We start from the raw sequence: 20,734 nt of genomic DNA, 5'->3' as shown, positions 1-20,734 counted from the left end.
GTAGACCACTCAGCTGTATATAACACTCAGCTGTGTATAACACTCAGCTGTGTAGACCACTCAGCTGTATATAACACTCAGCTGTGTAGACCACTCAGCTGTATATAACACTCAGCTGTGTATAACACTCAGCTGTGTATAACACTCAGCTGTGTATAACACTCAGCTGTGTAGACCACTCAGCTGTGTAGACCACTCAGCTGTGTATAACACTCAGCTGTGTATAACACTCAGCTGTGTATAACACTCAGCTGTGTAGACCACTCAGCTGTATATAACACTATAACACTCAGCTGTGTATAACACTCAGCTGTGTATAACACTCAGCTGTGTATAACACTCAGCTGTGTATAACACTCAGCTGTGTATAACACTCAGCTGTGTAGACCACTCAACTTGCTAACATTTAGCTTGCTAACACTCGTGAATGAAGTTAGCTGTCAGGGGCTGTCAAAGCTGGAGACAAAGTGGCAGTGTGTTAGCGACGTTTAGCTACTTTAGCTTTCTGTGACGAATGCCATATTTGTATTATTACATTTCAGTGTGTCTGCCTATATGAGTGTGTCTACTATGTATGTATAGCGATTCCAGACTTTCAACCTCAACACAACCACTTCTGGTGCTATGGCTTCTCCTGGCATTCAGAAAGCACAGAACAACTTCTCTTGTTATCTATTCATTCATTTCTCAATTTGAATGCCAGTATTCCCTTGAGGGCCTCGTCTGTCTGGTGCTGTCTGCATTGTTGCTAAGCAGTTGAACACAAACTCCTAGTAGCTATTCTCCATATTGCTTTAGTGTCTCCTCTCCCTCATCTGCTCTAGTCTTAACAAGGAATGGAGGCCACTTGAGACTATTGAGATGCACCCCAGGCCACCCCACCCTCTGGCCTCCCCCAATGGTGGAACAAACTCCCTCACGACGCCAGGACAGCGGAGTCAATCACCACCTTCCGGAGACACCTGAAACCCCACCTCTTTAAGGAATACCTAGGATAGGATAAAGTAATCCTTCTCACCCCCACCCCCCTTAAAAGACTTAGATGCACTATTGTAAAGTGGCTGTTCCACTGGATGTCATAAGGTGAAAGCACCAATTTGTAAGTCGCTCTGGATAAGAGCGTCTGCTAAATGACTTAAATGTAATGTAAATGTACAACCTCATACCCTTCTCTATCCTTCCCCAGAGCTAAATGCTAAGTGCTAACAAGCTCCAGATGGTTGTTGGCGACCCCAGCTAAATGCTAAGCGCTAACTGGGTCCAGATGGTTGTTGGTGACCCCAGAGCTAAATGCTAAGCGCTAACTGGGTCCAGATGGTTGTTGGTGACCCCAGAGCTAAATGCTAAGCGCTAACTGGGTCCAGATGGTTGTTGGTGACCCCAGAGCTAAGCGCTAACAGGGTCCAGATGCTTGTTGCTGACCCCAGAGCTAAACGCTAAGCGCTAACAGGGTCCAGATGGTTGTTGGTGACCCCAGAGCTAAGCGCTAACAGGGTCCAGATGCTTGTTGGTGACCCCAGAGCTAAACGCTAAGTGCTAACAGGGTCCTGATGGTTGTTGGTGACCCCAGAGCTAAACGCTAAGTGCTAACTGGGTCCAGATGGTTGTTGGTGACCCCAGAGCTAAATGCTAAGCGCTAACTGGGTCCAGATGGTTGTTGGTGACCCCAGAGCTAAGCGCTAACAGGGTCCAGATGCTTGTTGCTGAACCCAGAGCTAAACGCTAAGCGCTAACAGGGTCCAGATGGTTGTTGGTGACCCCAGAGCTAAGCGCTAACAGGGTCCAGATGCTTGTTGGTGACCCCAGAGCTAAACGCTAAGTGCTAACAGGGTCCTGATGGTTGTTGGTGACCCCAGAGCTAAACGCTAAGTGCTAACAGGGTCCTGATGGTTGTTGGTGACCCCAGCTAAACGCTAAGCACTAACAGGGTCCAGATGCTTGTTGGTGACCCCAGAGCTAAACGCTAAGTGCTAACAGGGTCCAGATGGTTGTTGGTGACCCCAGAGCTAAATGCTAACAGGGTCCAGATGGTTGTCAGTGACCCCAAAGCTAAACGCTAAGCGCGAACAGGGTCCAGATGGTTGTTGGTGACCCCAGCTGAAGTTCATGGGGCCAGGGCTGGGGACTCTAGTAAAGGAAGAGAGAGGGGGTCAATGATTGCAGGGTGATAAGCCAATGTTATCTCCTCACTGTTAATTCATATATGCTATACTGGTATGCATAATGGTAATGCACATATTGACACAATGCATACTAATGAATTATTGTGTTTCAGAGTGAGAATTAATCAATCAAGTTTATTTATAAAGTCCTTCTTACATCAGCTGATGTCACAAAGTGCTGTACAGAAACCCAGCCTAAAACCCCAAACAGCAAGCAATGCAGGTGTAGAAGCACGGTGGCTAGGAAAAATTCCCTAGAAAGGCCAGAACCTAGGAAAGAAACCTAGAGAGGAACCAGGCTCTGAGAGGTGGCCAGTCCTCTTCTGGTCGTGCCGGGTGGAGATTATAACAGAACATGGCCAAGATGTTCATAGATGATAGATTTACCCATACGTGTTCTATGTATGGGTAAATCTATCCTGGTAAAGGGATATGAAACTTTAGTGTGTGTGATGTTGACCTCTGCTTTGTCTGCGTGTGTTTGTTAGTTGGAGGCCCAGTTGGAGGATGCCAAGGCAGAGGCGTCTAAGGAGCGAAAGCTGCGCGACCACAGCGAAGTCTATTCTAAACAGCTGGAGATGGAGCTTGAGACCCTCAAGGTTAGAGGTCACATACACTACTTTCCTACTCATCTTCCAGTTCTCGTTCCCTTCCCCTTTCCATCCCCCTCTGTCTCCGTCCTCCTCTCGCCATCCTCTACCGGTCTCCTCTCCATCCTTCTCTCATCTCTCTCTCGTCCTCCTCTACCCGTCTCCCCTCTCCGTCCTCCTCTACCTGTCTCCCCTCTCCGTCCTCCTCTACCTGTCTCCCCTCTCCGTCCTCCTCTACCTGTCTCCCCTCTCCGTCCTCCTCTACCTGTCTCCCCTCTCCGTCCTCCTCTACCTGTCTCCCCTCTCCGTCCTCCTCTACCTGTCTCCCCTCTCCGTCCTCCTCTACCTGTCTCCCCCTCTCCGTCCTCCTCTACCTGTCTCCCTCTCCGTCCTCCTCTACCTGTCTCCCCTCTCCGTCCTCCTCTACCTGTCTCCCTCTCCGTCCTCCTCTACCTGTCTCCCCTCTCCGTCCTCCTCTACCTGTCTCCCCTCTCCGTCCTCCTCTACCTGTCTCCCCTCTCCGTCCTCCTCTACCTGTCTCCCCTCTCCGTCCTCCTCTACCTGTCTCCCCTCTCCGTCCTCCTCTACCTGTCTCCCCTCTCCGTCCTCCTCTACCTGTCTCCCCTCTCCGTCCTCCTCTCGCCATCCTCTACCGGTCTCCTCTCCCCGTCCTTCTCTCGCCATCCTCTACCGGTCTCCTCTCCCCGTCCTTCTCTCGCCATCCTCTACCGGTCTCCTCTCCATCCTTCTCTCGCCATCCTCTACCGGTCTCCTCTCCATCCTTCTCTCATCACTCTCTCGTCCTCCTCTACCCGTCTCCCCTCTCCGTCCTCCTCTACCCGTCTCCCCTCTCCGTCCTCCTCTACCCGTCTCCCCTCTCCGTCCTCCTCTACCCGTCTCCCCTCTCCGTCCTCCTCTTTCTCCTCTCCTTCATCTCCGACTACTTCAGTCTCCTACTTTCTCTTTCTCCGCACCACCTCCCTCCCATTCCCCTCCCTCTCATCTCCTCTCCCTCCCTCCCTCTCATCTCCTCTCCCTCCCTCTCATCTCCTCTCCCTCTCATCTCCTCTCCCTCTCATCTCCTCTCCCTCCCTCTCATCTCCCTCCCTCCCTCCCTCCCTCTCCTCTCTCCTCTCCTCTCCTTTCCTCTCCTCTCCTTCCCTCTCATCTCATCTCCCTCCCTCCCTCTCATCTCCTCTCCCTCCCTCTCATCTCCCTCTCCCTCCCTCTCATCTCCTCTCCCTCCCTCTCATCTCCTCTCCCCCCTCTCATCTCCTCTCCCTCCCTCTCATCTCCTCTCCCTCCCTCATCTCCTCTCCCTCCTCTCATCTCCTCTCTCTCCCTCCCTCTCATCTCCTCTCTCTCTCCCTCCCTCTCATCTCCTCTCCCGCCTCCCTCTCATCTCCTCCCTCCCTCCCTCCCTCCCTCCCTCCCTCCCTCCCTCCCCTCCCTCCCTCCCTCCCTCTCCTCTCCCTCCCTCCCTCTCATCTCCTCTCCCTCCCTCCCTCTCATCTCCTCTCCCTCCTCCCTCTCATCTCCTCTCCCTCCCTCCCTCTCATCTCCTCTCCCTCCCTCCCTCTCATCTCCTCTCCCCCTCCCTCCCTCCCCTCCCTCTCATCTCTCCCTCCCTCTCATCTCTCCCTCCCTCTCATCTCCTCTCCCTCCCTCCCTCCCTCCCTCTCATCTCCTCTCCCTCCCTCCCTCCCTCTCATCTCCTCTCCCTCCCTCCCTCCCTCTCATCTCCTCTCCCTCCCTCCCTCTCATCTCCCTCCCTCCCTCCCTCCCTCCCTCCCTCTCATCTCCTCTCCCTCCCTCCCTCTCATCTCCTCTCCCTCCCTCCCTCTCATCCCCTCCCTCCCTCCCTCCCTCCCTCCCTCCCTCTCATCTCTCCCTCCCTCCCTCCCTCCCTCCCTCCCTCTCATCTCTCCCTCCCTCCCTCCCTCCCTCCCTCCCTCCCTCCCTCCCTCCCTCCCTCCCTCCCTCCCTCCCTCCCTCCCTCTCTCCCTCTCTCCCTCCCTCCCTCTCATCTCCTCTCCCTCCCTCCCTCCCTCCCTCTCATCTCCTCTCCCTCCCTCCCTCTCATCTCCTCTCCCTCCCTCCCTCTCATCTCCTCTCCCTCCCTCCCTCCCTCTCATCTCCTCTCCTCTCATCTCCTCTCCCTCCCTCCCTCCCTCTCATCTCCTCTCCTCTCCCTCCCTCCCTCTCATCTCCTCTCCCTCCCTCCCTCCCTCTCATCTCCTCTCCCTCCCTCCCTCCCTCCCTCTCATCTCCTCTCCCTCCCTCCCTCCCTCTCATCTCCTCTCCCTCCCTCCCTCCCTCTCATCTCCTCTCCCTCCCTCCCTCCCTCTCATCTCCTCTCCCTCCCTCCCCTCTCATCTCCTCTCCCTCCCTCCTTCTCATCTCTCCTCTCCCTCCCTCCCTCCCTCTCATCTCTCCTCTCCCTCCCTCCCTCCCATCTCCTCTAATCCAGGGCAGGCTGACTCTCGGTGAGGGCTGGTTTGGAAGGTCCCTTGGCTATAATAATAAGAGCAGAAATTAGAAATGTTTTAAGACGTTTTCTTGTTTGCTGTTTTGTGAGGTTACTAGCCTGTTTGTCAGTTTGTTTTCCCCTTTTTGCAGATCTTTCCACCCTTTGTCCTTTGTCCCCACTCACTGTTTCTGTTCTCCTTTAAACCCTTGTCACCCTTACTTCACCTCCTCCCCCTGTAACATACTCCTGTTATTCTCCACCTCCTCCCCCCTGTAACATACTCCTGTTATTCTTCACCTCCTCCCCCACTCTCCTCCCCCTGTAACATACTCCTGTTATTCTCCACCTCCTCCCCCACTCTCCTCCCCCTGTAACATACTCCTGTTATTCTCCACCTCCTCCCCCCTGTAACATACTCCTGTTATTCTCCACCTCCTCCCCCTGTAACATACTCCTGTTATTCTCCACCTCCTCCCCCTGTAACATACTCCTGTTATTCTCCACCTCCTCCCCCCTGTAACATACTCCTGTTATTCTCCACCTCCTCCCCCACTCTCCTCCCCTGTAACATACTCCTGTTATTCTTCACCTCCTCCCCTGTAACATACTCCTGTTATTCTCCACCTCCTCCCCCTGTAACATACTCCTGTTATTCTTCACCTCCTCCCCCTGTAACATACTCCTGTTATTCTCTACCTCCTCCCCTGTAACATTCTCCTGTTATTCTCCACCTCCTCCCCCTGTAACATACTCCTGTTATTCTCTACCTCCTCCCCCTGTTATTCTCCACCTCCTCCCCACTCTCCTCCCCTGTAACATACTCCTGTTATTCTCCACCTCCTCCCCTGTAACATACTCCTGTTATTCTCCACCTCCTCCCCTGTAACATACTCCTGTTATTCTCCACCTCCTCCCCTGTAACATACTCCTGTTATTCTCCACCTCCTCCCCCACTCTCCTCCCCTGTAACATACTCCTGTTATTCTTCACCTCCTCCCCTGTAACATACTCCTGTTATTCTTCACCTCCTCCCCCACTCTCCTCCCCCTGTAACATACTCCTGTTATTCTTCACCTCCTCCCCCACTCTCCTCCCCCTGTAACATACTCCTGTTATTCTCCACCTCCTCCCCCACTCTCCTCCCCCTGTAACATACTCCTGTTATTCTTCACCTCCTCCCCCTGTAACATACTCCTGTTATTCTCCACCTCCTCCCCTGTAACATACTCCTGTTATTCTCCACCTCCTCCCCCCTGTAACATACTCCTGTTATTCTCCACCTCCTCCCCCACTCTCCTCCCCTGTAACATACTCCTGTTATTCTCCACCTCCTCCCCCTGTAACATACTCCTGTTATTCTCCACCTCCTCCACCTGTAACATTCTCCTGTTATTCTCCACCTCCTCCACCTGTAACATACTCCTGTTATTCTCCACCTCCTCCCCCTGTAACATACTCCTGTTATTCTCCACCACCTCCACCTGTAACATACTCCTGTTATTCTCCACCTCCTCCACCTGTAACATTCTCCTGTTATTCTCCACCTCCTCCCCCACTCTCCTCCCCCTGTAACATACTCCTGTTATTCTCTACCTCCTCCCCTCCCCCTGTAACATACTCCTGTTATTCTCCACCTCCTCCCCCTGTAACATACTCCTGTTATTCTCCACCTCCTCCCCCTGTAACATACTCCTGTTATTCTCCACTCTCCTCCCCCTGTAACATACTCCTGTTATTCTCCACCTCCTCCCCTGTAACATACTCCTGTTATTCTCTACCTCCTCCCCTGTAACATTCTCCTGTTATTCTCCACCTCCTCCCCCTGTAACATACTCCTGTTATTCTCCACCTCCTCCCCCTGTAACATTCTCCTGTTATTCTCCACCTCCTCCCCCTCCCCCTGTAACATACTCCTGTTATTCTCCACCTCCTCCCCTGTAACATACTCCTGTTATTCTCCACCTCCTCCCCCACTCTCCTCCCCTGTAACATACTCCTGTTATTCTTCACCTCCTTCCCCCTGTAACATACTCCTGTTATTCTCCACCTCCTCCCCTGTAACATACTCCTGTTATTCTCCACCTCCTCCCCTGTAACATACTCCTGTTATTCTCCACCTCCTCCCCACTCTCCTCCCCCTGTAACATACTCCTGTTATTCTCCACCTCCTCCCCCTGTAACATACTCCTGTTATTCTCCACCTCCTCCCCTGTAACATACTCCTGTTATTCTCCACCTCCTCCCCTGTAACATACTCCTGTTATTCTCCACCTCCTCCCCACTCTCCTCCCCTGTAACATACTCCTGTTATTCTTCACCTCCTCCCCTGTAACATACTCCTGTTATTCTCCACCTCCTCCCCTGTAACATACTCCTGTTATTCTCCACCTCCCCACTCTCCTCCCCTGTAACATACTCCTGTTATTCTCCACCTCCTCCCCTGTAACATACTCCTGTTATTCTCCACCTCCTCCCCCACTCTCCTCCCCCTGTAACATACTCCTGTTATTCTTCACCTCCTCCCCTGTAACATACTCCTGTTATTCTCCACCTCCTCCCCCTGTAACATACTCCTGTTATTCTCCACCTCCTCCCCCACTCTCCTCCCCCTGTAACATACTCCTGTTATTCTCCACCTCCTCCCCTGTAACATACTCCTGTTATTCTCCACCTCCTCCCCCTGTAACATACTCCTGTTATTCTTCACCTCCTCCCCCTGTAACATACTCCTGTTATTCTCCACCTCCTCCCCTGTAACATACTCCTGTTATTCTTCACCTCCTCCCCCTGTAACATACTCCTGTTATTCTCCACCTCCTCCCCCTGTAACATTCTCCTGTTATTCTCCACCTCCTCCCCCCACTCTCCTCCCCCTGTAACATACTCCTGTTATTCTCCACCTCCTCCCCCTGTAACATACTCCTGTTATTCTCCACCTCCTCCACCTCCCCTGTAACATACTCCTGTTATTCTCCACCTCCTCCCCCTGTAACATACTCCTGTTATTCTCCACCTCCTCCCCCTGTAACATACTCCTGTTATTCTCCACCTCCTCCCCTGTAACATACTCCTGTTATTCTCTACCTCCTCCCCTGTAACATACTCCTGTTATTCTCCACCTCCTCCCCCCTGTAACATACTCCTGTTATTCTCCACCTCCTCCCCCTGTAACATACTCCTGTTATTCTCCACCTCCTCCCCCTGTAACATACTCCTGTTATTCTCCACCTCCTCCCCCTGTAACATACTCCTGTTATTCTCCACCTCCTCCACCTCCCCCTGTAACATACTCCTGTTATTCTCCACCTCCTCCCCCTGTAACATACTCCTGTTATTCTCCACCTCCTCCCCTGTAACATACTCCTGTTATTCTCCACCTCTCCCTGTAACATACTCCTGTTATTCTCCACCTCCTCCCCTGTAACATACTCCTGTTATTCTCCACCTCCTCCCCTGTAACATACTCCTGTTATTCTCCACCTCCTCCCCTGTAACATACTCCTGTTATTCTCCACCTCCTCCCCCTGTAACATACTCCTGTTATTCTCCACCTCCTCCACCTGTAACATACTCCTGTTATTCTCCACCTCCTCCCCTGTAACATACTCCTGTTATTCTCCACCTCCTCCCCTGTAACATACTCCTGTTATTCTCCACCTCCTCCCCCCACTCTCCTCCCCTGTAACATACTCCTGTTATTCTCCACCTCCTCCCCCTGTAACATACTCCTGTTATTCTCCACCTCCTCCCCCTGTAACATACTCCTGTTATTCTCCACCTCCTCCCCTGTAACATACTCCTGTTATTCTCCACCTCCTCCCCTGTAACATACTCCTGTTATTCTCCACCTCCCCTGTAACATACTCATGTTATTCTCTACCTCCTCCCCCTGTAACATACTCCTGTTATTCTCCACCTCCTCCCCCACTCTCCTCCCCTGTAACATACTCCTGTTATTCTCTACCTCCTCCCCTGTAACATACTCCTGTTATTCTCTACCTCCTCCCCCTGTAACATACTCCTGTTATTCTCCACCTCCTCCCCCACTCTCCTCCCCCTGTAACATACTCCTGTTATTCTCTACCTCCTCCCCCACTCTCCTCCCCTGTAACATACTCCTGTTATTCTCTACCTCCTCCCCCACTCTCCTCCCCTGTAACATACTCCTGTTATTCTCCACCTCCTCCCCCTGTAACATACTCATGTTATTCTCTACCTCCTCCCCCTGTAACATACTCCTGTTATTCTCCACCTCCTCCCCCACTCTCTCCCCCGGTAACATACTCCTGTTATTCTCTACCTCCTCCCCTGTAACATACTCCTGTTATTCTCTACCTCCTCCCCCTGTAACATACTCCTGTTATTCTCCACCTCCTCCCCACTCTCCTCCCCTGTAACATACTCCTGTTATTCTCTACCTCCTCCCCCACTCTCCTCCCCCTGTAACATACTCCTGTTATTCTCTACCTCCTCCCCCACTCTCCTCCCCCTGTAACATACTCCTGTTATTCTCTACCTCCTCCCCCTGTAACATACTCCTGTTATTCTCTACCTCCTCCCCCTGTAACATACTCCTGTTATTCTCTACCTCCTCCCCTGTAACATACTCCTGTTATTCTCTACCTCCTCCCCTGTAACATACTCCTGTTATTCTCTACCTCCTCCCTGTAACATACTCCTGTTATTCTACCTCCTCCCCCTGTAACATCTCCCCACTCTCCTCCCCCTGTAACATACTCCTGTTATTCTCTACCTCCTCCCCCACTCTCCTCCCCTGTAACATACTCCTGTTATTCTCCACCTCCTCCCCTGTAACATACTCCTGTTATTCTCTACCTCCTCCCCTGTAACATACTCCTGTTATTCTCTACCTCCTCCCCCTGTAACATACTCCTGTTATTCTCTACCTCCTCCCCTGTAACATACTCCTGTTATTCTCTACCTCCTCCCCTGTAACATACTCCTGTTATTCTCTACCTCCTCCCCTGTAACATACTCCTGTTATTCTCTACCTCCTCCCCACTCTCCTCCCCCTGTAACATACTCCTGTTATTCTCCACCTCCTCCCCCTGTAACATACTCCTGTTATTCTCTACCTCCTCCCCTGTAACATACTCCTGTTATTCTCTACCTCCTCCCCACTCTCCTCCCCCTGTAACATACTCCTGTTATTCTCTACCTCTTTCCTCTGCATCACGATTCCTTAAATGTTTATTATTATTAGTATTATAGCCCTACTAGTAATAATAATATACTGTGTGTGTTTATATTTATATATAAATAAACGTCATGTACATTTATTTATTATTCTCTCACCTTTCTCTCCCCGCTCCCTCCTCCTCGTCTCGTTTTCAAGTTTAGTTTTATTTCTTGGTAATTTCGCTCTCTCACCTTCTGTCTGTCATGTTGCAAGTTTTCAGTTTATTTGCCATTATAGATTATAAATTTTTAAAAATTGAGGCTCATTTCTAACTCGTGATTTAAAAACACAATTAAAACCCCTATAGAAACAATGCTGTGTCTTTCTCCCCCCAGGTGAAGCAGCAGGGTAGCGGGCGTGGGGCTGGGAGCAGCAGCCCAGAGCTGCAGCAGGAACTGTCCAAGGTGAAGTCTGAGCTGGACAAGAAGGTGCTGTTCTACGAGGAGGAGCTGGTGCGCCGCGAGGCCTCCCACACCAGTGAGCTCAAGGGCCTCCGGAAGGAGCTCCACGACTCAGAGGGCCAGCAGCTCTCCCTCCACAAGGAGCTGCTCATGCTCAAGGACAAGCTGGAGAAAGCCAAGAGAGAGAGGTGGGTTTAGGATAAGACAGGTTTAGGCTTTTGCCAAGATTGAGAGGTAGGTTAGGCTAGCATCCACTGTGGCTAAAGTTAAAATGGCGTAACTACCCATTAATGGAAGCTTTGACGTACGGGGTCAAGTATGAGTATCTCTTCAGGATTAGAGGGAGCTTTTCCTCAGAGAATTGTCCAGACCTTTACATTTCTACATTAAAGTGGAAATCTGCGATTGCTACATCCATTTTTGGACTTGAAAATTAATGATGAATACCCCATTTTTGATTCTTGAAGAATATAACTTATAAATGGCTCATGAGCTCACTGTCAATCCCCATCAGAACCCAAAATATAAGCTTTTTTTACTCATAATTGTGAACAGACTGTATAGCTCGGTTAAAACTAATTTTGATTTCTCATGGCTGGTCAATTAAAGAGTGGCTACATTTCTCCTCCCCCATCCTTAAGGTGTATACCCCAAAAGGTGGTGGGTTGCCTGTGTTATTGTTTGAACTGCGGACTTGAGATCTCATTATTTGTGTGTGTGTCTCTGTCTGTGTGTCTCTCTCTGTGTGTCTCTCTGTGTGTGTGTGTGTCTGTCTCTCTCTCTCTGTGTGTGTGTGTGTCTGTCTCTCTCTGTGTGTGTGTCTGTCTCTCTCTGTGTGTGTGTCTGTCTCTCTCTCTGTGTGTGTGTGTCTGTCTCTCTCTGTGTGTGTGTGTGTGTCTGTCTCTCTCTCTGTGTGTGTGTCTGTCTCTCTCTCTGTGTGTGTGTCTGTCTCTCTCTCTGTGTGTGTGTGTCTGTTTCTCTCTGTGTGTGTGTGTGTCTGTCTCTCTCTGTGTGTGTGTGTCTGTCTCTCTCTCTGTGTGTGTGTCTGTCTCTCTCTGTGTGTGTGTGTCTGTCTCTCTCTCTGTGTGTGTGTGTCTGTCTCTCTCTCTGTGTGTGTGTGTCTGTCTCTCTCTGTGTGTGTGTGTCTGTCTCTCTCTGTGTGTGTGTGTTTGTCTCTCTCTGTGTGTGTGTGTCTGTCTCTCTCTGTGTGTGTGTGTCTGTCTCTCTCTGTGTGTGTCTGTCTCTCTCTGTGTGTGTGTGTCTGTGTGTGTCTGTCTCTGTGTGTGTGTCTCTCTCTGTGTGTGTGTCTCTCTCTGTGTGTGTGTGTGTCTGTCTCTCTCTGTGTGTGTGTCTGTCTCTCTCTGTGTGTGTGTCTGTCTCTCTCTCTGTGTGTGTGTGTCTGTCTCTCTCTCTGTGTGTGTGTGTCTGTCTCTCTCTGTGTGTGTGTGTGTGTCTGTCTCTCTCTGTGTGTGTGTGTGTGTGTCTGTCTCTCTCTGTGTGTGTGTGTCTGTCTCTCTCTGTGTGTGTGTGTCTGTCTCTCTCTGTGTGTGTGTGTCTGTCTCTCTCTGTGTGTGTGTGTCTGTCTCTCTCTGTGTGTGTGTGTCTGTCTCTCTCTGTGTGTGTGTCTCTCTCTGTGTGTGTGTCTCTCTCTGTGTGTGTGTCTCTCTCTGTGTGTGTCTCTCTCTGTGTGTGTGTCTCTGTGTGTGCAGACAAACCGAGACGGATGAGGCAGTGGGCGCTCTAAAGGACAAGTACGAGCGTGAGCGCAGCATGCTGACCGAGGACAACCGCAAGCTGACCACAGAGGCTGACAGGGTAAGGCCCACACATAGTTGGAGTTTACACACTGTGGGAAAGACAGGTGTTGCGAATGGATTCTTAATCACTCTCTCTGACTTGCTCTCTTTCCCCCCCTCCCTGTCTACACCTCCCCCTCCCTGTCTACACCTCCCCCTCCCTGTCTACACCTCCCCCTCCCTGTCTACACCTCCCCCTCCCTATCTACACCTCCCCCCTCCCTATCTACACCTCCCCCTCCCTATCTACACCTCCCCCTCCCTATCTACACCTCCCCCTCCCTATCTACACCTCCCCTCCCTATCTACACCTCCCTATCTACACCTCCCCTCAATATCTACACCTCCCCCTCCCTATCTACACCTCCCCCTCCCTATCTACACCTCCCCCTCCCTATCTACACCTCCCCCTCCCTATCTACACCTCCCCCTCCCTATCTACACCTCCCCCCTCCGTTTGTCTCTCACCTCTCTCTCACCTCCGCTTGTCTCTCTCTCACCTCCTCTGCCTCTCTCTCTCTCAGCTGTGTACGTTTGTGGACAAGCTGACTGCTCAGAACCGCCAGCTGGAGGATGAGCTGCAAGACTTGGCCTCTAAGAAGGAGAGCGTGGCTCACTGGGAAGCCCAGATCGCTGAGATCATCCAGTGGTCAGTGCAAAGGCAGCTAGCTGTACAGGGCCAAGGACTTGTCCAATAGGATAGCTCGTTTTCCTTTTCTGTTGTCAAATGTTTTTGCCACGGTGAAGATTTAACTTTGTAAGGCCTGTATAGATGCTTATGAAACCTTGTGTGTGTGTGTGTGAACCCGTAGGGTGAGTGATGAGAAGGATGCCCGCGGCTACCTGCAGGCCCTGGCCTCCAAGATGACTGAGGAGCTGGAGTCTCTCCGCAGCTCCAGCCTGGGCCCACGACCCCTGGTAAGATACACTACAGACACACACACACACACACTTAAAAGTATACTAATCGAACAAACACACGCAAACTTAGATGTATACAAACCTTCGCCCCACACACACACGCAAACACCTTGGTCCCATCCCCTCGGAGGTGTGTTTGTTGGCTTCAACAGAGTCCAACTGTCAAGTTAGGGCCCCTGGTCTGAACACAGCAGTAACTAGGGGATACCACCACATCACACGGTACTTCCCTTGTTGTGGTGATTCTAATGTTCCCCTGCTGAACACATTGCTTTTATCCCACATTGACACAGTGCCACTGGATATATATCGAAGAGATCCAGATCGGGTGCCTGACTCGAGGGGACAGTAGCTGTATGTAGGCCATGCCCCAAAAGCTGTGTAGAGGCAGCACCCAGTCTACTCATTTCACCCTAAGGCATTACTGTCAAAGTGCAGTATCATAGAATTATATAATAATTAGACCAAGTTATGAAAATGGAGTCCCATTCATTCCTATGGACTTTGTATCAGGCCATCAGCCAGACAGGTCTGCTACACTGGACATGTAACTGTAGCCTCCCGGCGCCCCACTGTAGCCTCCCGGCGCCCCACTGTAGCCTCCCGGCGCCCCGCTGTAGCCTCCCGGCGCCCCGCTGTAGCCTCCCGGCGCCCCGCTGTAGCCTCCCGGCGCCCCGCTGTAGCCTCCCGGCGCCCCGCTGTAGCCTCCCGGCGCCCCGCTGTAGCCTCCCTGCGCCCCGCTGTAGCCTCCCTGCGCCCCGCTGTAGCCTCCCTGCGCCCCGCTGTAGCCTCCCTGCGCCCCGCTGTAGCCTCCCTGCGCCCCGCTGTAGCCTCCTGCGCCCGCTGTAGCCTCCTGCGCCCGCTGTAGCCTCCCTGCGCCCGCTGTAGCCTCCCTGCGCCCGCTGTAGCCTCCTGCGCCCGCTGTAGCCTCCCGGCGCCCGCTGTAGCCTCCCGGCGCCCGCTGTAGCCTCCCGGCGCCCGGCTGTAGCCTGTAGCCTCCCGGCGCCCCGCTGTAGCCTCCCGGCGCCCCGCTGTAGCCTCCCTGCGCCCCGCTGTAGCCTCCCTGCGCCCCGCTGTAGCCTCCCTGCGCCCCGCTGTAGCCTCCCTGCGCCCCGCTGTAGCCTCCCTGCGCCCCGCTGTAGCCTCCCTGCGCCCCGCTGTAGCCTCCCTGCGCCCCGCTGTAGCCTCCCCCTCCCAGCGCCCCACTGTAGCCTCCCTGCGCCCCACTGTAGCCTCCCGGCGCCACGGTGTCTTTCTACAGAGCCTTGGGCCTTGTGCAGTACTTTCTATGGATGGAAAGGCGTTGTATCAGACATGGTAGTCTTTACTTCAAATTGGTTTTAGCAATCAATGTGAAATGAATTAGAAATCACGTCATTTGTTCTTAAATATTCCATGTCTACTATATTTCACAATGGATGTGTATCAATACATAATTAGTCAAATCAAATCAAATTGTATTTGTCACATACACATGGTTAGCAGATGTTAATGCGAGTGTAGCGAAATGCTTGTGCTTCTAGTTCCGACAATGCAGTGATAACCAACAAGTAATCTAACTAACAATTCCAAAACTACTGTCTTATACACAGTGTAAGGGGATAAAGAATATGTACATAAGGATATATGAATGAGTGATGGTACAGAGCAGCATACAGTAGATGGTATCGTCACCTGTTAATCTACAGAGCGAAATTAGTGTTGAGAGGTCGTCTGTCTGGCGCCGTTATAATCTCCCTAGATATAACTCTATAGTTTATTGTGTATGAGTAGGGAGTCCATCTTCCTCTTATTTTCAGCCTTAACCTGGTTACAGGGAGAGGAATATTACATCAAACGTGACCTTGAGTGCAGTTCCCTCCGCCCCCTTAGCTAGCTAGCGTTAGCACACTTGTCATCTCCCCTCCGTCCATTCCTATTAGACATGGCTATTTAGCTAGCGTTAGCAGCAACGTTGGCACACCTGTCATCTCCCCTCCATCCATTCCCATTAGACAGGGCTATTTATGGCAGACTTAGCATTAGTAGCGTTAGCGTAATGATATTAGCTCCTGGTGTCTGTCTGGGTACTTTTGGAAGCATTAGTGCTCACCAGACGGAGAAAGGCTATGCCCGCTGTTGTTGCTGATACTGTTTTAAGAGTGGAGTAACATTGTATTCATCCCAAATGACACCCTGTTCCCTACATAGTAGTAGATTTGCTCAAGCAATCAAAAAAAGGAGGGGGGGGGGGGGTAGTAGGAGGGAAAGCATTAAACTCCCCAATGATGGAGAAATTGTAGAATTCTTTTGGGGGTTGCCAATAATTTCCTTCCTTCGCAATTGTTGGTGAACTCTGGTGAAGTGTGTGTTGTGTTGGTGTACTCTGGTGAAGTGTGTGTTGTGTTGGTGTACTCTGGTGAAGTGTGTGTTGTGTTGGTGTACTCTGGTGAAGTGTGTGTTGTGTTGGTGTACTCTGGTGAAGTGTGTGTTGTGTTGGTGTACTCTGGTGAAGTGTGTGTTGTGTTGGTGTACTCTGGTGAAGTGTGTGTTGTGTTGGTGTACTCTGGTGAAGTGTGTGTTGTGTTGGTGTACTCTGGTGAAGTGTGTGTCGTGTTGGTGTACTCTGGTGAAGTGTGTGTCGCGTTGGTGTACTCTGGTGAAGTGTGTGTCGTGTTGGTGTACTCTGGTGAAGTGTGTGTCGCGTTGGTGTACTCTGGTGAAGTGTGTGTCGCGTTGGTGTACTCTGAAGTGTGTGTCGTGTTGGTGTACTCTGGTGAAGTGTGTGTTGTGTTGGTGTACTCTGGTGAAGTGTGTGTCGCGTTGGTGTACTCTGGTGAAGTGTGTGTTGCGTTGGTGTACTCTGGTGAAGTGTGTGTTGTGTTGGTGTACTCTGGTGAAGTGTGTGTTGTGTTGGTGTACTCTGGTGAAGTGTGTGTTGTGTTGGTGTACTCTGGTGAAGTGTGTGTTGTGTTGGTGTACTCTGGTGAAGTGTGTGTTGTGTTGGTGTACTCTGGTGAAGTGTGTGTTGTACTCTTCTGTTTTAATCTCCCGTCTCCAGCAAGGCTCAGGAGTGGCCACTCCTCCCCTGAAGCCCTTTCCCTCAGCTGGGGGGGACAAGAGGGTGAGTGCGTCCTTCAATCAAAGCCAGCCTCCAATCACTGTGGAGGTGACGCTCCAACCGTAGGCCGTGCAGAGGACTGCTCTCATGCCGATAGTGTCGCCAGTCTGTCACTCATATGGCCCATTTAATACCGATTGATGATTAGATTTTTCTTGAGAAGAAATAACCTGGAATAGCCGGCGTGATCTGAATTCTAACTTGATATTTTTAGGCCTGTTTGAAAGTGGGTTTGATGTCCCCAGATAGTGAGTATTTAAAAATACTGACACTGCTTTGAAGCATTGAGACCTAGAAAGCAAAATTGGATTCTGAGTGTAAATTATCTGAGGAGTTTGAAGGGGCCACATGTGTTTCAGACAAGACTGATACTATACGATGCTTCCATTGCTTACAAGAACCTAGGAATACATTTCAGGGGAGCGGGTTAGTAGAAGTTGCCCTTAAATACTGATAGATATTCAGATATTCTTCCATCACCCTAATGGTTAAGTTGGATGGGGGGGAGAGGGAGCTCCTTAGTACAAAGAGCTCCACATTTGTGCTGTGCAGGAGCAATATGGATCCTCTCTTTTCTCACACTCTCCTCTCGCTGTCTCTCTTGCTCTTTCCTCTCTCGCTTTCTCGCTCTCCTGTAACGTACAGGACTGAAATTCTAGCCAGTCAGACTGTCTGGGGGAATAGGTATGGGTCGGGCTGGGTTAGAGGGATATGATGCCTCATTTCCTGTCCCGTTGGGCCGTGATGTCACGCGATCCGCCAGCATCCGCGGAATGTCATCTCAGCTTCCTGAAAAGTCCATTTGTCATTGGCTCCCTCATTCGCTCGATAAAAAATGTCCATCGTGTGTGTGTGTGTGTAAGGGAGGGTACGGTGGAGTTGATGAAATCTCAAATGTGTTTTTTGCACCTGCTGAATTGTATTTGAGTTGGGTCGATATGGTTGTGTTTTGAGGTTTAGCTGACATCATTGGACAGCCATTTTTTTGAGGGCATGTTCAGTTAGCTTTTTTCTTCTTTAGTTGAATGGATTCCTACATCTCATACACTCTATTGCACTACACAGGGACTATTACATCACAGCTTGACAGTCACAAGACGATCCATAGGAGAACATACCAATACAGAAGCAGATTCAACACACAGTGAAACTAACTGCATTGGCCAGTTGCCACTCACCTCTAACAGGAATCAGTTGAGTGATTTGTGGCCAATCGGTTTAATCCAAACCACGTTCCTGGCGTTGCCTGCACTGTTTACACCCCGTGTTCAGAGCGATTTCAATCGATCACACCCAATAATTGGCCACTGATGAGTGTTATCACATCAATCCGTCCGCCCCCCCCAGCCTGAATACAATACAGTAATCCTGCTCTCGTCCCCAGGACCCCCTGTGGAAGGTGCGACGCAGCCAGAAGCTGGACATGTCGGCCCGTCTGGAGCTGCAGTCGGCCCTGGACGCCGAGATACGGGCCAAGCAGCTGGTCCAGGAGGAGCTTCGCAAGGTCAAGGCCTCCAACATCTCCTTCGAAAGGTCAGTCCTGCCCCCTGCAACTCCAACAGTGACCCCCCTCCCGGGTCACAGCATTTCACCATTCTTAGAAAATACATCATTGTATTTAGTTTTGTTTTTTACCTCCATTTTTTTTGTTTTTTACATTGTACACTTGGTTTAGACTGTTGGTAACAGAGGGGAAGATGGGTAAGTGGGAGTTCAGTAGGAAAGGTGGACACTGGTATTTTAACCGCAATGCAGTGTGTGTATACATACATACATACATACATACATACATACATACATACATACATACATACATACATACATACATACATACATACATACATACATACATACATACATACATACAGTACCTTCAGAAAGTATTCAAACCCCTCAACTTTTTCACACATTTTGTTGTTAGTCTGATTTTAAAATTGACCATACATACCTTGTCACTGACCAACACACACAGGCAATAATTATTCAACCCCTTTGTAATGGCAAGCCTAAATAAGTCCAGGAGTTCAAATTTGCTTAACAAATCACATAATAAGTTGCATGGACTCACTCTGTATGCAATAATAGTGTTTAACATGATTTTTGAATGACTTCCGCATTTCTGTGCCCCACATATTACAATTACCTGTAAGGTCCCTCAGTCAAGCAGTACATTTCAGGGAGGTTTTCCAAAACCACAAAGACCAGGGAGGTTTTCCAATGCCTCGAAATGAAGGGCACCTGTTGGTAGATGGGTAAAAAAATATATATATTGTATATCCATTTGAGCATTGTGAAGTTAATAATTACATTTGAATGTTGTGTCAATACACCCAGTCACCACAAAGATACAGGCATCCATCCTGCTTAACGCCGTTGCCCGAGAGGGAGGAAACAGAGTTGAATGGCAGTGATAGGAAACAACTGAGGATAGATCATTGTAGTTACTCCACAACCTAATTGACAGAGTGAAAATGAGGCCTTTACAGCATAAAAACATGTCCTGTTTGCAACAAGTCACTAAAGCAATTCACTTTTTGTCCTAAATACAAAGTGTTATGTTTGTTGCCAATACAACCAAATTCAAACACACTCCATGTTTTCAAGCATGGTGGTTGCATCATGTTATGGGTATGCTTGTAATCGGTAAGGGAAACCCAGCTGCGAGCTTGCCCAGTGACCCAAGCTTACCAGACGAGCTAACCCCACCTACCTAGACCCAAGGCCCCACCTACCTAGACCCAAGGCCCCACCTACCTAGACCCAAGGCCCCACCTACCTAGACCCAAGGCCCCACCTACCTAGACCCAAGGCCCCACCTACCTAGACCCAAGGCCCCACCTACCTAGACCCAAGGCCCCACCTACCTAGACCCAAGGCCCCACCTACCTAGACCCAAGGCCCCACCTACCTAGACCCAAGGCCCCACCTACCTAGACCCAAGGCCCCACCTACCTAGACCCAAGGCCCCACCTACAGTGGGGCAAAAAAGTATTTAGTCAGCCACCAATTGTGCAAGTTGTCCCACTTAAAAAGATGAGAAGCCTGTAATTTTCATCATAGGTACACTTCAACTATGACAGACAAAATAAGAAAAAAAATCCAAAAATCACATTGTAGGATTTTTAATAAATGTATTTGCAAATTATGGTGGAAAATAAGTAGCTAGACCCAAGACCCCACACAGCTAGACCCAAGACCCCACACAGCTAGACCCAAGACCCCACACAGCTAGACCCAAGACCCCACACAGCTAGACCCAAGACCCCACACAGCTAGACCCAAGACCCCACACAGCTAGACCATTACATTACCTTTACACAAACATTCGCCATCCCACATGGTTGGCCCCTAGCATTTGACCTTTTAAGTCTATCTTCTGTCTTTCAAGGGGTCAAACGAGAAAGAGCTTGTGCAGGTTAGCTAGCTAGCTACATGCTGATTGATGCAAAGGGGAAGTTTTATTTCGGTTTTAAGTGGGCATGAATGGGAAAGAGGGAAGAGGATGAATCAACCCACTTTTTTCCTCTCTTTCCTTCACACACACACACACACAGCAAACTGAAGGACTCAGAGTCCAGGAGCAGGGATATGGTGGAGCAGCTGGAGATCATGAAGAAGGACTTGGAGGAGAGCCGTTCCCGCTCAGACAAAGGTTGGTCTACTATACTCTTAACCCTTGTTTTTACCCTAAAACAGGGTTCCACAGCTGGTGAGACGAACTTTCCCCGCGGGTGATTTTATTTGTCCCACAAATATTTTTTCTTCTTCACAGAAGACTGTAAAAACACCAGCTAATCAGCTTGAAGTCATTTTTTAAAAAGTATTCCCATTCACATAATAGAGGCAGATGTATGTAAGCATATACAACTTTAAACAAGGTTTGACATTGATGTTTTAGTCAGATATATATGTTTGGGCATCTTGCGATCAATTTGCAAATGATTTGTAATTATGTTCCGGCTCCCTGACCCATCTGCTCAAGACAAAATCGGCCCACGGCTGAATCCAGTTGATTATTCCTGCTCTCAACTGTCCCTGGCAAATGTCAACGTACAGAAATCGGTTGTTTGGTAAAGAAACTAACACAAATGTAT

General features: G+C 50.2%; 1 protein-coding gene across 1 annotated transcript in view; it reads left to right on the top strand.

Moving 5' to 3' along the window:
• LOC115118912 (serine/threonine-protein kinase MRCK beta-like) overlaps positions 1-20,734 on the top strand; it is a 127,931-nt gene that overhangs the window by 77,833 nt on the left and 29,364 nt on the right. The window contains 7 exon segments of the mRNA XM_065008611.1: positions 2,651-2,761; positions 10,758-11,011; positions 12,533-12,638; positions 13,144-13,268; positions 13,432-13,537; positions 18,025-18,173; positions 20,195-20,292. Of these exon segments, the coding sequence (XP_064864683.1) occupies positions 2,651-2,761; positions 10,758-11,011; positions 12,533-12,638; positions 13,144-13,268; positions 13,432-13,537; positions 18,025-18,173; positions 20,195-20,292 (949 nt within the window).

The sequence above is a fragment of the Oncorhynchus nerka genome, linkage group LG24, assembly GCF_034236695.1.
Source record: "Oncorhynchus nerka isolate Pitt River linkage group LG24, Oner_Uvic_2.0, whole genome shotgun sequence".
In the NCBI taxonomy this organism is placed as follows: domain Eukaryota; kingdom Metazoa; phylum Chordata; class Actinopteri; order Salmoniformes; family Salmonidae; genus Oncorhynchus; species Oncorhynchus nerka.
This window is presented reverse-complemented; position numbering and strand designations above follow the sequence as displayed.